General features: G+C 48.9%; 1 protein-coding gene across 1 annotated transcript in view; it reads right to left on the reverse strand.

The window, feature by feature from the left end:
* LOC140427371 (G protein-coupled receptor kinase 6-like) overlaps window positions 1–18,336 on the reverse strand; it is a 256,903-nt gene that overhangs the window by 26,683 nt on the left and 211,884 nt on the right. Inside the window, exon 13 of the mRNA XM_072512918.1 lies at window positions 4,772–4,909. Coding sequence (XP_072369019.1) covers window positions 4,772–4,909 — 138 coding nt within the window. The remainder of the gene's footprint in view (window positions 1–4,771; window positions 4,910–18,336) is intronic.

The raw sequence follows: 18,336 nt of genomic DNA on the forward strand, positions 1-18,336 counted from the left end.
AGCAAGCGTTGACCTTGAACTTACTTGTTTCTGGTGATGCTGGTGGAAGGGTCTCTCCGCTTGAGAGCCAAATCCAAGAGGCTGAACCTTTGGCGGGGGTTCCTTCTTATACTTGGAGGGGCTTCGCGCGCTTTTAGGCGGGCCTTAAACTTGGTCCCAATTAATTGGGCAGCTTCTTGATCATTGTCATCGATCTAAACCAATAAAGGGGTGGGTGCCCTGATGGCTGGGTGTGTCCTAGGTGGCCGTTGGCCTTGCTTTGTGTCTTTTGGCTAGGGTAGTGGCGCTGGAATGTCTGAGACAGTATCGGCTACCTGAGCATTCGTCCTTTGTTCCTCGGAGATGGGCCATCAATCTGTAAATCGACCCAGAGTTTCGATTCCGTCTGCTGACTGCCTTCCAAATATATATTCAGGCTCTGTGCCTGCTTGTTGCTTTGTATTGTTCATATTTCCCTATAGGCTCTGCGAGTGTCCATTTTATATACTGAAGGTGGCCATCCCAGATGGCTACAGTAATCATTAATAACTTCCCAAACAACATCCAGAAGTCAAAAGAAACACCTTTTAACAGAAGCACATTAGGTTTACATTCGCTACGGAGAACATTTATAATTCTGAATTCACCAAATGATCAAGAGATAGTCTTTTCATGGCAGGGAGAACAGCAGTACACCTGCTTTGTCTGGTTTCAGCTCCAACACAGAAAACGAAACTATAAAACACACTGCAGCCTGCTCGAAAACGAAAGTAAAAAGCTGACAGACAGCCCAGCTCCACCCACACTCTGACATCACTGATAAAAACCCATTTCTTAAAGGTACATTTCTTAAACACCCATTTCTTAAAGGTACTCTCAAAGAACAAAGAAATGTACAGCACAGGAACAGGCCCTTCGGCCCTCCAAGCCGGCGCCGACCATGCTGCCCGACTAAACTACAATCTTCTACACTTCCTGGGTCCGTATCCTTCTATTCCCATCCTATTCATATATTTGGCAAGATGCCCCATAAATGTCCCTATCGTCCCTGCTTCCACTACCTCCTCCGGTAGCGAGTTCCAGGCACCCACTACCCTCTGCGTAAAAAACTTGCCTTGTACATCTACTCTAAACCTTGCCCCTTTCACCTTAAACCTATGCCCCCTAGTAATTGACCCCTCTACCCTGGGGAAAAGCCTCTGACTATCCACTCTGTCTATGCCCCTCATAATTTTGTAGACCTCTATCAGGTCTCCCCTCAACCTCCTTCGTTCCAGTGAGAACAAACCGAGTTCATTCAACCGCTCCTCATAGCTAATGCCCTCCATACCAGGCAACATTCTGGTAAATCTCTTCTGCACCCTCTCTAAAGCCTCCACATCCTTCTGGTAGTGTGGCGACCAGAATTGAACACTATACTCCAAGTGTGGCCTAACTAAGGTTCTATACAGCTGCAACATGACTTGCCAATTCTTAAACTCAATGCCCCGGCCAATGAAGGCAAGCATGCCGTATGCCTTCTTGACTACCTTCTCCACCTGTGTTGCCCCTTTCAATGACCTGTGGATCTGTACTCCTAGATCTCTTTGACTTTCAATACTCTTGAGGGTTCTACATTCACTGTATTTTCCCTACCTGCATTAGACCTTCCAAAATGCATTACCTCACATTTGTCCGGATTAAACTCCATCTGCCATCTCTCCGCCCAAGTCTCCAGACAATCTAAATCCTGCTGTATCCTCCGACAGTCCACATCGCTATCCGCAATTCCACCAACCTTTGTGTCGTCTGCAAACTTACTAATCAGACCAGTTACATTTTCCTCCAAATCATTTATATATACTACAAAGAGCAAAGGTCCCAGCACGGATCCCTGTGGAACACCACTGGTCACAGCCCTCCAATTAGAAAAGCATCCCTCCATTGCTACTCTCTGCCTTCTATGGCCTAGCCAGTTCTGTATCCACCTTGTCAGCTCACCCCTGATCCCGTGTGACTTCACCTTTTGTACTAGTCTACCATGAGGGACCTTGTCAAAGGCCATACTGAAGTCCATATAGACAACATCTACTGCCCTACCTGCATCAATCATCTTAGTGACCTCCTCGAAAAACTCTATCAAGTTAGTGAGACACGACCTCCCCTTCACAAAACCGTGCTGCCTCTCACGAATACGTCCATTTGCTTCCAAATGGGAGTAGATCCTGTCTCGAAGAATTCTCTCCAGTAATTTCCCTACCACTGAAGTAAGGCTCACCGGCCTGTAGTTCCCGGGATTATCCTTGCTACCCTTCTTAAACAGAGGAACAACATTGGCTATTCTCCAGTCCTCCGGGACATCCCCTGAAGACAGCGAGGATCCAAAGATTTCTGTCAAGGCCTCAGCAATTTCCTCTCCAGCCTCCTTCAGTATTCTGGGGTAGATCCCATCAGGCCCTGGGGACTTATCTACCTTAATATTTTTTGAGACACCCAACACCTCGTCCTTTTGGATCACAATGTGACCCAGGCTATCTACACCCCCTTCTCCAGACTCAACACTCTACCAATTCCTTCTCTTTGGTGAATACTGATGCAAAGTATTCATTTAGTACCTCGCCCATTTCCTCTGGCTCCACACATAGATTCCCTTGCCTATCCTTCAGTGGGCCAACCCTTTCCCTGGCTACTCTCTTGCTTTTTATGTCCGTGTAAAAAGCCTTGGGATTTTCCTTAACCCTATTTGCCAATGACTTTTCGTGACCCCTCCTAGCCCTCCTGACTCCTTGCTTAAGTTCCTTCCTACTTTCCTTATATTCCACGCAGGCTTCGTCTGTTCCCAGCCTTTTAGCCCTGACAAATGCCTCCTTTTTCTTTTTGACGAGGCCTACAATATCACTCGTCATCCAAGGTTCACGAAAATTGCCGTATTTATCTTTCTTCCTCACAGGAACATGCCGGTCCTGTATTCCTTTCAACTGACACTTGAAAGCCTCCCACATGTCAGATGTAGATTTGCCCTCAAACATCCGCCCCCAATCTATGTTCTTCAGTTCCCGCCTAATATTGTTATAATTAGCCTTCCCCCAATTTAGCACATTCATCCTCGGACCACTCTTATCCTTGTCCACCAGTACTTTAAAACTTACTGAATTGTGGTCACTGTTACCGAAATGCTCCCCTACTGAAACATCTACCACCTGGCCGGGCTCATTCCCCAATACCAGGTCCAGTACCGCCCCTTCCCTAGTTGGACTGTTTACATATTGTTTTAAGAAGCCCTCCTGGATGCTCCTTACAAACTCCGCCCCGTCTAAGCCCCTGGCACTAAGTGAGTCCCAGTCAATATTGGGGAAGTTGAAGTCTCCCATCACCACAACCCTGTTGTTTTTACTCTTTTCCAAAATCTGTCTACCTATCTGCCCCTCTATCTCCCGCTGGCTGTTGGGAGGCCTGTAGTATACCCCCAACATTGTGACTGCACCCTTCTTATTCCTGATCTCTACCCATATAGCCTCACTGCCCTCTGAGGTGTCCTCTCGCAGTACAGTTGTGATATTCTCCCGAACCAGTAGCGCAACTCCGCCTCCCCTTTTACATCCCCCTCTATCCCGCCTGAAACATCTAAATCCTGGAACGTTTAGCTGCCAATCCTGCCCTTCCCTCAACCAGGTCTCTGTAATGGCAACAACATCATAGTTCCAAGTACTAATCCAAGCTCTAAGTTCATCTGCCTTACCCGTAATGCTCCTTGCATTAAAACATATGCACTTCAGGCCACCAGACCCGCTGTGTTCAGCAACTTCTTCCTGTCTGCTCTGCCTCAGAGCCACACTGTCCCTATTCCCTAGTTCTCCCTCAATGCTCTCACCTTCTGACCTATTGCTCCCGTGCCCACCCCCCCTGCCATACTAGTTTAAACCCTCCAGTGTGACACTAGCAAACCTCGCGGCCAGGATATTTATGCCTCTCCGGTTTAGATGCAACCCGTCCTTCTTATACAGGTCACACCTGCCCCGGAAGAGCTCCCAGTGGTCCAGATAATGGAAACCCTCCCTCCTACACCAGCTGTTTAGCCACGTGTTTAGCTGCTCTATCTTCCTATTTCTAGCCTCACTGGCACGTGGCACAGGGAGTAATCCCGAGATTACAACCCTCGAGGTCCTGTCTTTTAACTTTCTGCCTAGCTCCCTGAACTCCTGCTGCAGGACCTCATGCCCCTTCCTGCCTATGTCGTTAGTACCAATATGTACAACGACCTCTGCCTGTTTGCCCTCCCCCTTCAGGATGCCCTCTACCTGTTCGGAGACATCCTGGACCCTGGCACCAGGGAGGCAACATACCATCCTGGAGTCTCTTTCACGTCCACAGAAGTGCCTATCTGTGCCCCTGACTATAGAGTCCCCTATTACTATTACTCTTCTGCGCTTTGACCCTCCCTTCTGAACATCAGAGCCAGCCGTGGTGCCACTGCTCTGGCTGCTGCTGTTTCCCCCTGATAGGCTATCCCCCCCGCTCAGGACAGTGTTCACTATGACACTGTCCTGAGTGAATGAGGATAAGGGGAGTGTGTAAATCCTGAAGGAATGAGGGTGAGGGGAGTGTGTAATGTAGGAGTATTGAAGTGTTTAGTTGAGCTCAGTGTCGACAGTGGGGACTGAGGAAACTGCTGGATTGTGAGGTGAACTACGACCAAATGCTTGTAGTTAAACCTTCTCAGGAATGGAGTCAGACTGGCTCTGCAGAGAGCTGGTATGGAGCCGATGTGCTGATTGGCCTCTTTCTGTGCTATAATGACTCTGAATTTCATTACCTCATTTTGCCAGGGGATGCAGACAGATCCTGTGGCAAACCTAGCATAGAAATCATTGTCAGCAGGTTCCAGTTCCACCCCCTTCACTGTCGAGAACTGTTCAATATCCAACACATCCTTGCAGTAGATTGCTTGTGGCTGGAAGAAGACAGGAACAAACTCAGAATAATCTAACACCAGAGCAATAACTGAGAGGTCAATTTATATAGAGCAGTAAAATGTCACATGTACATAGCAAATAATCGTGCAGGTTAATGAAATGTTACAACTCGAGAACTGGAACACAAGGGAGTTAAAAGCCAGATTTTGGATACACAAAACCCTGGTTTCTGTTATGGGAGAGGTGTTTTCAGAACCCCAAAATGTATCACGGAGTTCAACCAACCCCCACCTTTAATGGATTGTTGCTTTTGAAGCACACGGCTTGTTCCCCAGGTGTAGTAGAACAATTATGGACAGGTGGTTTTTAAAACAAAACAATGTTTATTCCATGAACTCAAATTAACCTTTTAAATAAACATTGGATCTCTCAACACCCCATACTTCAAAGATCACCCTGAAAATAATACAACACTCCCCAATCCTGCAAACTGTTCCTTTACACATCCAAAAGTCTTCACCTTCACAAATACAGTAACACACCAGGTCACTGTTAATATATATTTTCTGTTGGATGGCAGAGATATATCAGCTTGGTTGACTTCAGCTCCAGCATCTTGCTTTTTCTTCATGCAGCTCACAGCCAAAAACAGTCACACGCAAGCTGCTGTCTCAAACTGAAATTAAAAACCCAGAACTAACCTCAAAATGGCCGAACAGAGCTCAGCTCCACCCACTCTCTGACATCACTATTTTCTTAAAGGTACATTGCTTAAACATCCATTTCTTAAAGGTACTCTCACATGACAGATCACAGTCGATGTACTGAGGCAGTTCAGGGCACCACAGCTGAGGATTATGATCCTTGGAATGAAGAGTGATGTGACTTACTGAAATTATATTTCAAGGGCTACATTACAAAGAGTGATTTAAAAATTCTTGCTTTTTATTCCCTGCAATAGGGAGTTAGGAGTTAAACTAAAAAGTAAGACCTCAAAGGTAGTAATCTCAGGATTGCTCCCAGTGCCACGAGCTAGTCAGAGTAGGAATGTCAGGATTGCTAAAATGACTACGCGACTTGAGAGATGGTGCAAAAGGGAGGGATTCAAAATCCCTGGGACACTGGAACCGGTTCTGGGGGAGGTGGGACCAGTACAAACCGGACAGTCTGCACCTGAGCAGGACTGGAACCAATGTTCGAGGGGGAGTGTTTGCTAGCGCTGTTGGGGAGGGTTTAAACAAATACGGCAGGGGTATGGGAACTGACGCAGGACGTCTGAGGGAATTAAAGTGGGGACAGAAACAAAAGGCAGAAAGGGGAAAAGTGAAAGGCAGAGAAACCCAAGTAAAAAATCAAAAAGGGTCACAGTACAGAGACTGTGAAGAACTCAGTGAATGGGTTCAGTAAGACTAAGAGAAATAAAACACAGGGAGCGAGTACAAAACACGACCGGACAGATGGTCTGAGAAAGCAGGGCAGAGAGCAAGGGAAGTCTTGATTAAACTGCATTTATTTCAATGCAAGAGGAACTCAGGGCATGGATGGATAAATGGGACTGGCATATTATAGCTATTATTGAAACATGGCGAAGGGAGGGGCAGAACAGGCAGCTCAATGTTCCAGGGTACCGATGCTATGGGAAAGATAGAACAGGATGTAAGAGAGGAGGGGAGCTGAGTTTTTGATTCGGGAGAATATAATAATAATAATCGCTTATTGTCGCAAGTAGGCTTCAATGAAGTTGCTGTGCAAAGCCCCTAGTCGCCATATTCCAGCGCCTGTTCGAACATCACGGCAGTGCTGAGAGGGGATATGCCTGAGGGTTCACCCACTGAGTCTATATAGGCAGAACTGAAAAATAACAAGGGTGAGACCACTTTGATAGGATTGTACTACAGGCCCCCAAATAGTCAGCGGGAAATTGTGGCGCAAATATTTAAGGAAATTACAGATAGCTGCAAGGAAAATAGGGTGGTAATGGTTGGGGACTTTAACTTTCCCAACATTGTCTGGGACAGCCATAGCATTAGGGGTTTGGATGGAGAGAAATTTGTTGAGTGTATTCAGGAGGAATTTCTTTTTTTTTTTTTTAAATAATATTTTATTGAAAATTTTTGGTCAACCAACACAGTACATTGTGCATCCTTTACACAACATTGTAACAATACAGATAATAATGACCTTTTTTAAATTTAAACAAAAACAACAACAAATAAATAAATATTAAATAACAAAAAATAAAAACTAGCCCTAATTGGCAACTGCCTTGTCTCAGGCCACACCCGCCCCCCCATCCCCCCCAAGTCCTGGGCCGCTGCTGCTGCCTTCTTTGTTCTCCCCTATCTATCTTTCCGCAAGATATTCGACGAACGGTTGCCACCGCCTAGTAAACCCTTGAGCCGACCCCCTTAGGACGAACTTAATCCGCTCTAACTTTATGAACCCCGCCATATCATTTATCCAGGTCTCCACCCCCGGGGGCTTGGCTTCTTTCCACATTAGCAATATTCTGTGCCGGGCTACTAGGGACGCAAAGGCCAAAACATCGGCCTCTTTCGCCTCCTGCACTCCCGGCTCTTGTGCAACCCCAAATATAGCCAACCCCCAGCTTGGTTCGACCCGGACTCCTACTACTTTCGAAAGCACCTTTGTCACCCCCATCCAAAACCCCTGTAGTGCCGGGCATGACCAAAACATATGGGTATGATTCGCTGGGCTTCTCGAGCACCTCGCACACCTATCCTCCACCCCAAAAAATTTACTGAGCCGTGTTCCAGTCATATGTGCCCTGTGTAATACCTTAAACTGAATCAGGCTTAGCCTGGCGCACGAGGACGACGAGTTTACCCTGTTTAGGGCATCTGCCCACATCCCCTCCTCAATCTCCTCCCCTAGCTCTTCTTCCCATTTCCCTTTTAGTTCGTCCATCATAGTCTCCCCTTCGTCTCTCATTTCCCTATATATATCCGACACCTTACCGTCCCCCACCCATTTCTTTGAGATGACTCTGTCCTGCACCTCTTGTGTCGGGAGCTGCGGGAATTCCCTCACCTGCTGCCTCGCAAAAGCCCTCAATTGCATGTACCTGAATGCATTCCCTTGGGGCAACCCATATTTAACGGTCAGCGCTCCCAGACTCGCAAACTTCCCATCCACAAATAGATCTTTCAATTGCGTTATACCTGCTCTTTGCCACATTCCATATCCCCCATCCATTCCCCCCGGGGCAAACCTATGGTTGTTTCTTATCGGGGACCCCCCCAGTGCTCCGGTCTTTCCCCTATGTCGTCTCCACTGTCCCCAAATCTTCAGTGTAGCTACCACCACCGGACTCGTGGTATAGTTCCTTGGTGAGAACGGCAATGGGGCTGTCACCATAGCCTGCAGGCTGGTCCCCCTACAGGACGCCCTCTCTAATCTCTTCCACGCCGCTCCTTCCTCCTCTCCCATCCACTTACTCACCATTGAAATATTAGCGGCCCAATAATACTCACTTAGGCTCGGTAGTGCCAGCCCCCCCCTATCCCTACTACGCTGTAAGAATCCCTTCCTCACTCTCGGAGTCTTCCCGGCCCAAACAAAACCCATGATACTCTTTTCTATCCTTTTGAAAAAAGCCTTCGTGATCACCACCGGGAGACACTGAAACACAAAAAGGAATCTCGGGAGGACCACCATCTTAACTGCCTGCACCCTCCCTGCCATTGACAATGCTACCATATCCCATCTCTTGAAATCTTCCTCCATCTGTTCCACCAACCGCGTCAAATTTAGCCTGTGCAATGTGCCCCAATTCTTAGCTATCTGGATCCCCAGGTAACGAAAGTCTCTTGTTACCTTCCTCAACGGTAGGTCTTCTATTTCTCTACTCTGCTCCCCTGGATGCACCACAAACAGCTCACTCTTTCCCATGTTCAATTTATACCCTGAAAAATCCCCAAACTCCCCAAGTATCCGCATTATTTCTGGCATCCCCTCCGCTGGACCGCCACATATAGTAGCAGATCATCCGCATATAAAGATACCCGGTGTTCTTCTCCTCCCCTAAGTATTCCCCTCCATCCCTTGGAACCTCTCAGCGCTATCGCCAGGGGCTCAATCGCCAGTGCAAACAGTAATGGGGACAGAGGACATCCCTGCCTTGTCCCTCTATGGAGCCGAAAATATGCCGATCCCCGTCCATTCGTGACCACACTCGCCACTGGGGCCCTATACAACAGCTGCACCCATCTAACATACCCCTCTCCGAACCCAAATCTCCTCAACACCTCCCACAGATAATCCCACTCCACTCTATCAAATGCTTTCTCGGCATCCATCGCCACTACTATCTCCGTTTCACCCTCTGGTGGGGCCATCATCATTACCCCTAACAACCTCCGTATGTTCGTGTTCAGCTGTCTCCCCTTCACAAACCCAGTTTGGTCCTCATGAACCACCCCCGGGACACATTCCTCTATTCTCATTGCCATTACCTTGGCCAAGACCTTGGCATCTACATTGAGGAGGGAGATTGGTCTGTAGGACCCGCATTGTAGCGGATCCTTTTCCTTCTTTAAAAGAAGCGATATCGTTGCTTCTGACATAGTCGGGGGCAGTTGTCCCCTTTCCTTTGCCTCGTTGAAGGTCCTCGTCAGTAGCGGGGCGAGCAAGTCCAAATATTTTCTGTAAAATTCAACTGGGAATCCGTCCGGTCCCGGGGCCTTTCCCGTCTGCATGTTCCTAATTCCTTTCACCACTTCTTCTACCGTGATCTGTTCTCCCAATCCCATCCTTTCCTGCTCTTCCACCTTGGGAATTTCCAGCCGATCCAAAAACTCCATCATTCTCTCCCTCCCATCCGGGGGTTGAGCTTCATACAATTTTTTATAAAATGTCTTAAACACTTCATTCACTCTCTCCGCTCCCCGCTCCGTCTCTCCATCTTCGTCTCTCACCCCCCCCTATTTCCCTCGCTGCTCCCCTTTTCCTCAATTGGTGTGCCAGCAATCTGCTCGCCTTCTCTCCATATTCATACTGTACACCCTGCGCCTTCCTCCATTGTGCCTCTGCAGTGCCTGTGGTCAGCAAGTCAAATTCCACATGCAGCCTTTGCCTTTCCCTATACAGTCCCTCCTCCGGTGCTTCCGCATACTGTCTGTCCACCCTCAAAAGTTCTTGCAACAACCGCTCCCGTTCCTTACTCTCCTGCTTCCCTTTATGTGTCCTTATTGATATCAGCTCCCCCCTAACCACCGCCTTCAACGCCTCCCAGACCACTCCCACCTGAACCTCCCCATTGTCATTGAGTTCCAAGTACTTTTCAATGCATCCCCTCACCCTTAAGCACACCCCCTCATCCGCCATTAGTCCCATATCCATTCTCCAGGGTGGACGCCCTCTTGTTTCCTCCCCTATCTCCAAGTCTACCCAGTGTGGGGCATGATCCGAAATGGCTATAGCCGTATATTCCGTTCCCCTCACCCTCGGGATCAATGCCCTACCCAACACAAAAAAGTCTATGCGTGAATAGACTTTATGGACATAGGAGAAAAACGAGAACTCCTTACTCCTAGGTCTACTGAATCTCCACGGGTCCACCCCTCCCATCTGCTCCATAAAATCCTTAAGCACCTTGGCTGCTGCCGGCCTCCTACCAGTCCTGGACTTCGACCTATCCAGCCTTGGTTCCAACACCGTGTTAAAGTCTCCCCCCATTATCAGCTTTCCGGTCTCTAGGTCTGGGATGCGTCCTAGCATTCGCCTCATAAAATTGGCATCGTCCCAATTCGGGGCATACACGTTTACCAACACCACCATCTCTCCCTGTAATTTGCCACTCACCATCACGTATCTGCCCCCGTTATCCGCCACTATAGTCTTTGCCTCGAACATTACCCGCTTCCCCACTAATATAGCCACCCCCCTGTTTTTCGCATCCAGCCCCGAATGGAACACCTGCCCTACCCATCCTTTGCGCAACCTAACCTGATCTATCAGTTTCAGGTGCGTTTCCTGTAACATGACCACATCTGCTTTAAGTTTCTTAAGGTGTGCGAGTACTCGTGCCCTCTTTATCGGCCCGTTAAGCCCCCTCACGTTCCACGTGATCAGCCGAGTTGGGGGGCTTCCCACCCCCCCCCCCCCCTTGCCGGTTAGCCATCATCTTTTTCCAGCTTCTCGCCCAGTTCCCACGCGGCTGTATTTCTCCCAGACGGTGCCCCCCCGCCCATCCTTTCCCGCACCCACTCCCCCCTTTCCTCAGCAGCAGCAACCCAGTAATTCCCCCCTCCACCACCCCCCCCGCTAGACCCCCCGCTAGCGTAATTACTCCCCCCATGTTGCTCCCAGAAGTCAGCAAACTCTGGCTGACCTCGGCTTCCCCCCGTGATCACGGCTCGCCCCGTGCGGCGCCCCCTCCTTCCTGCTTCTCTATTCCCGCCATAATTATCATAGCGCGGGAACCAAGCCCGCGCCTCTCCCTCGGCCCCGCCTCCCATGGCCAACGCCCCATCTCCTCTCCCTCCCCACCTCCCCCCATCACCACCTGTGGGAGAAAGAAAAGTTACCATACCGCAGGATTAATCATACAATCCCTCTTCGCCGCCCCCCCCCCCCCCACTCGTCCCACCACTTTGTCCAAACGTTCATTTTCGTAGTCCAATCATTCCAATTTTTCTTCTACAATAAAAGTCCACGCTTCATCCGCCGTCTCAAAGTAGTGGTGCCTCCCTTGATATGTGACCCACAGTCTTGCCGGTTGCAGCATTCCAAACTTTATCTTTTTTTTGTGAAGTACCGCTTTGGCCCGATTAAAGCTCGCCCTCCTTCTCGCCACCTCCGCACTCCAATCTTGATAGACGCGGATCACCGCGTTCTCCCATTTACTACACCGAGTTTTCTTCGCCCATCTAAGGACCATTTCTCTATCCATAAAACGGAGAAATCTCACCACTATGGCTCTGGGAGCTTCTCCTGCTCTCGATCCTCGCACCATAACTCGGTATGCTCCCTCCACCTCCAACGGACCCGTCGGGGCCTCCACTCCCATTAACGAGTGCAGCATCGTGCTCACATATGCCCCGACGTCCGCCCCCTCCACACCTTCAGGAAGGCCAAGAATCCTCAAGTTGTTCCTCCTTGCGTTAATTTCCAGTGCCTCCAACCTCTCCACAGATCGTTTCTGGTGTGCCTCCTGTATCTCCGACTTCACCACCAGGCCCTGTATGTCGTTTTCATTCTCTGCTGCTTTCGCCTTCACGACCCGAAGCTCCTGCTCCTGGGTCTTTTGTTCCTCTTTCAGCCCTTCAATCGCCTGTAATATCGGGGCCAACAACTCTTTCTTCATTTCCTTTTTTATCTCCTCCACGCAGCGTTTCAAAAACTCTTGTTGTTCAGGGCCCCATATGAAACTGCCACCTTCCGACGCCATCTTGGTTTCTGCTTGCCTTCCTTGCCGTTGTTCCAAAGGATCCGCTGCAATCCGGCCACTTTCCTCTCCTTTTTCCATCCGTGTCCAGGGGGAACACCCTTCTGGTTTACCGCACGGTGTTTTCAGCCGTTAAAATTGCCGTTGGGGCTCCTATCAAGAGCCCAAAAGTCCGTTTCACAGGGAGCTGCCGAAACGTGCGACTCAGCTGGTCATCGCCGCACCCGGAGGTTCAGGAGGAATTTCTAATTCAGTATGTGGATGGCCCGACTAGAAAGGGGGCAAAACTTAACCTCCTCTTGGGAAATAAGGAAGGACAGGTGATGGAAGTATTAGAACAAAGAACAAAGAAAATTATAGCACAGAAACAGGCCCTTCGGCCCTCCCAGCCTGCGCCATTCCAGATCCTTTATCTAAACCTGTCTTCTATTTTCCAAGGATCTACTTCCCTCTGTTCCTCGCCCGTTCATATATCTGTCTAGATGCATCTTAAAAGGGGGCAACCCAGAACTAACCTCAAAATGGTAGCATTGTGGATAGCACAATTGCTTCACAGCTCCAAGGTCCCAGGTTCGATTCCGGCTTGGGTCACTGTCTGTGCGGAGGCTGCACATCCTCCCCGTGTGTGCGTGGGTTTCCTCCGGGTGCTCCGGTTTCCTCCCACAGTCCAAAGATGTGCAGCTTAGGTGGATTGGCTATGCTAAATTGCCCTTAGTGTCCAAAATTGCCCATAGTGTTGGGTGGGGTTACTGGGTTATGGGGATAGGGGATAGGTGTGGACCTTGGGTAGGTTGCTCTTCCCAAGAGCCGGTGCAGACTAGATGGGCCGAATGGCCTCCTTCTGCACTGTAAATTCTATGAAATCTATGAAATGATGCTATCGTGCCCGCCTCTACCATCTCCACTGGCAAAGCGTTCCAGACCCTCTGCGTAAAAAACTTTCCACGCACATCTCCCTTAAACTTTCCCCCTCGCACCTTGAAACTGTGACCCCTTGTAATTGATACCCCCACTCTTGGAAAAAGCTTGTTGCTATCCACCCTGTCCATACCTCTCATAATTTTGTGGACCTCAATCAGGTCCCCCCTCAACCTCCGTCTGTCCAACGAAAACAATCCTAATCTACTCAACCTTTCTTCATAGATAGCACCCTCCATACCAGGCAACATCCTGGTGAACCTCCTCTGCACCCTCTCTAAAGCATCCACATCCTTCTGGTAATGTGGCGACCAGAACTGCACGCAGTATTCCAAATGTGGCCTAACCAAAGTCCTATACAACTGTTACATGATCTGCCGACTCTTGTACTCAATACCCCATCCGATGAAGGCAAGCATGCTGTATGCCTTCTTGACCACTGTATCGACCTGCGTTGCCACCTTCAGGGTACAATGTACCTGAACTCCCAGATCTGTCTGTACATCAATTTTCCCCAGGACTCTTCCATTGACCGTATAGTCCGCTCTTGAATTAGATCTTCCAAAATGCATCACCTCGCAATTGCCTGGATTGAACTCCATCTGCCATTTCTCTGCCCAACTCTCCAATCTATTTATATTTTGCTGTATTCTCTGACAGTCCTCCTCGCTAGCTGCAACTCCACCAATCTTAGTATCATCTGCAAACTTGCTCATCTGACCACCTATACCTTCGTCCAGATCACTTATGTATATCACAAACAACAGTGGTCCGAGCACGGATCCTTGGGAACACCACTAGTCGCCTTTCTCCATTTTGAAACACTCCCTTCCATCACTACTCTGTCTCCTGTTGCCCAACGAGTTCTTTATTCATCTAGCTAGTACACCCTGAACCCCATAATGACGAATGTGATATAAAATAATTGTTTTAGAGATATTAGTTACTGTAATGTAGAGATAGGCCAGTCTCATTTTGGTGAGTTCAGAGACAAAGGATTTCAGAACGCATGGCAAAGCAAGGAGGAGGCGTGTCCAGCTACGGAGGGGAAAAGGATGCTGGGTAATAGGGGGCCAGAGGAAGGGATTGGAAGTGAGCCAATTAGGATGTATGGCCAGGTCAGGAGGGGTATAGGATGACCTATGGGAATCGTGTATGTGAAATGTGATGCCATTTGTGTGTATCAGTAGAGATTCCTTTGTCCTACAGACTCACTTGATTCCAGAGGTACAGAAAGCAAGATGTGTTTTGTACCACTGTGAACTGAGTCAGGCTTGCAAGTCAAATAAAATAACTAATGCTGTACCTGCAAATCCATCTCGACTTTTATTGAGGCCAGACTGACGGGTAAAGAAATTTGTGTTTTGTCAGTACAACTTCACTTTTTCCATCAACCTGCCATGGGAAACTTTTATCAAACGCCTTACTGAAGTCCATGTATATGACATCTACAGCCCTTCCCTCATCAATTAACTTTGTCACTTCCTCAAAGAATGCTATGAGGTTTGTAAGACCTGACCTTCCCTGCACAAAACCATGCTGCCTATCGCTGATAAGTTTATTTTCTTCCAAATGCGAATAGATCATATCCCTCAGTATCTTCTCCAACAGTTTGCCTACCACTGACGTCAAGCTCACAGGTCTATAATTACCTGGATTATCCCTGCTACCCTTCTTAAACAAGGGGACAACATGAGCAATTCTCCAGTCCTCCAGTACCTCACCCATGTTCAAGGATGCTGCAAAGATATCTGTTAAGGCCCCAGCTTTTTTGTCTCTCGCTTCCCTCAGTAACCTGGGATAGATCCCATCCAGACCTGGGGACTTATCCACCTTAATGCTTGTTAGAATACCCAAAACTTCCCCCTTCCTTATGCCGACTTGACCTAGAGTATTTAAACATCCATCCCTAGCCTCAACATCCATCATGTCCCTCTCCTTGGTGAATACCGATGCAAAGTACTCATTAAGCATCTCACCCATTTTCTCTGACTCCACGCATAAATTCCCTCTTTTGTCTTTGAGTGGGCCAATCCTTTCTCTAGTTACCCTCTTGCTCCTTATGTACGAATAAAAGGCTTTGGGATTTTCCTTAACCCTGTTAGCCAAAGATATTTCATGACCCCTTTTAGCCCTCTTTATTGCGCATTTGAGATTTGTCCTACTTTCCTGATATTCCTCCAAAGCTTCATCAGTTTTAAGTGGCCTAGATCTTATGTATTAGTGAGGGATCTTATGTATTAGTGAGGAATCACTTTGGGACCAGTGACCATAATTCCATTAGTTTTAAGATAGCTATGGAGAATGATAGGACTGGGCCAAAAGTTAAAATTCTAAATTGGCGCAAGGCCAATTTTGATGGTATTAGACAGGAACTTTCAAAAGTTGACTGGTGGAGAAGGGGTGGGGGGGGGGAAGAGTCTGTTGAAAGGCAAAAGGACGGTTGGTAAGTGGGAGGCTTTCAAAAGTGTGGTAATCAGTAAGCACATTCCTTTTAGAGTGAAGGGCAAGGCTGGTATAAGTAGCGAACCCTGGATGACTCTGGATATTGACGCCCTGGTCAAAAAGAAGTAGGAATATGACATGCATAGGCAGCTGGGATGAGGTGGATCCCTTCAAGAGTACAGAGGTTGTCGGAGTAGAGTTAAGAGAGAAATCAGGAGAGCAAAAGGGGACATGAGATTTTTCATAGAATTTACAGTGCAGAGGTAGGCCATTCGGTCCATCTAGTCTGCACCGGCTCTTGGAAAGGGCCCCCTACCCAAGCCCACACCTCCGCCCCTATCCCCATAACCCAGTAACCCCACCTAACACTAAGGGCAATTTTGGACACTAAGGGCAATTGAGCATGGCCAATCCACCTAAGCTGCACATCTTTGGACTGTGGGAGAAAACCGGAGCACCCAAAGGAAACCCACGCACACACGCGGAGAACATGCAGACTCCGCACAGACAGTGACCCAAGCCGGAAATCAAACCTGGGATCCTGGAGCTGTGAAGCATTTGTGCTAACCACTATGCTACCGTGCTGTCCAGATAAGGCAAAAGAGAATCCAAAGAATCTACAAATACATAAAGGGTAAAAGAGTAACGAGGAAGAGAGTAGGGCCTCTTAAGGATCTACAAGGTCATCCATATTCCTCCAAATTCCTCCATATTCCTTGTGGATCCACAAGAGATAGGTGAGATTCTAAATGATTATTTCTCATCGATATTTACTGTTACGAAAAGCACGGATCCTCAGGCCAGTCCTGAGGGGCCTCCTCGGGCTCGACCTCCAGTCCCTCCTGGTCCAGCATGTCTCAGTACCCCCCTTCCTCCTCGGTGGCCATATATTCCTCCCTCTCCACCTCCAACGCTTCACCCTGCTGCTGTGTCAGGTTGTGGAGGACCCAGCAGACCACTACAAAGCAGGCGACCCTGTGGGGGGGGGGGGGGGGGGTGTACTGCAGGGCACCACCAGAGCAGTCGAGGCATCAGAACTGCATCTTGAGGAGTCTGATGCACCGCTCAATGACAGCCCGGGTGGCCTCACGGGCCTCGTTGTATCGGGTATCCGCTTTGGTCACCAGCCTCCGTACTGGTGTCATTAGCCAGGTCCACAGTGGGGACCCCTTGTTCCCCAAGAGCCAGACACCCATCCTGGGGTGCTCCTTGACTAGGCTGGGGATGTCCGACTGTCCTAGGATGTGGCTGTCATGCCCACTCCCTGGGAAGCGAGCACACACGTGCATGATCCTCATGTGGTGGTCACACACGAGCTGGATGTTCAGGGAGTAGAACCCCTTCCTGTTGATGTCGGGCACTCCCAGATAACCCGGTGAGTACAAGGTGAGACAGTTTCCATCTACTACCCCCAGACCTGTGGCATCCCATCGATGGCAGGGAATCCTTCTGCCTGGGCATCTTGCTGGGCCTGGTCCATGTTAAAGTTTATATAGTTCGCTGCCTGGGCAAACAGGGCATCCGTGACTTCACGGATGCGCTTGTGGGCTGTGACTAGTGAGATGCCACACAAGTCCCCACTCGAGCCCGGGAATGGTCCTCAGGCATAGAGGTTCAGGGCTGCGATGAGCTTGATGGCCACCGGGAGCAGGTGTCCATCTCCTCCACGTATTGCCAAGTCCACGAGGATATGGCACAGGTACCGCACCATCTCCTTGCTGAGGGGGTCCATCTGCGGCATGCGCTGTCCATCATCTGTCCGATAGACCGACGACGCCTGTACATCCTGGGGCAGCAGCCCCAGTGCCCCGGGCTCATTGACCGTGAGCGAGGATGCTACTCAGCTCCTCGGGTACCGGCAGCAGCCCTTCTGACAGCTTCACGTTTAAAAAAAAAGAGTACTAATCGCCGCTCGGATGACCACTTGGCGGTTAGATCACAGAAGGCTGTGAGCTAGGGGGTCATTCCTGTTAATTGTATGGAGTTTGGCCTTAAGTGGTGATTATTGGTTTAGAACATAGAACATAGAAAAATACAGCACATAACAGGCCCTTTGGCCCACGGTGTTGTGCCGGACCTTTGTCCTAGATTAATCATAGATTATCATGGAATTTACAGTGCAGGAGGAGGCCATTTGACCCATTGAGTCTGCACCGGCTCCTGGAAAGAGCACCCTACCCAAGATCAACACCTCCACCCAACACTAAGGGCAATTTTGGACACTAAGGGCAATTTAGCATGGCCAATCTACCTAACCTGCACATCTTTGGACTGTGGGAGGAAACCGGAGCACCCGGAGGAAACCCACGCACACACGGGGAGGATGTGCAGTCTCCGCACAGACAGTGACCCAAGCCAGAATCGAACCTGGGACCCTGGAGCTGTGAAGCAATTCTGCTATCCACAATGCTACCATGCTGCCCTTAAGAACAAATTAATCTACACTATATCATTCTACCGTAATCCATGTACCTATCCAATAGCTGCTTGAAGGTCCCTAATGTTTCCAACTCAACTACTTCGACAGGCAGTGCATTCCATGCCCCCACTGCTCTCTGGGTAAAGAACCTACCTCTGACATCCCCCCTATATCTTCCACCATTCACCTTAAATTTATGTCCCCTTGTAATGGTTTGTTCCACCCGGGGAAAAAGTCTCTGACTGTCTACTCTATCTATTCCCCTGATCATCTTA

This window comes from Scyliorhinus torazame, chromosome 7 (genome assembly GCF_047496885.1).
Source record: "Scyliorhinus torazame isolate Kashiwa2021f chromosome 7, sScyTor2.1, whole genome shotgun sequence".
In the NCBI taxonomy this organism is placed as follows: Eukaryota; Metazoa; Chordata; class Chondrichthyes; order Carcharhiniformes; family Scyliorhinidae; genus Scyliorhinus; species Scyliorhinus torazame.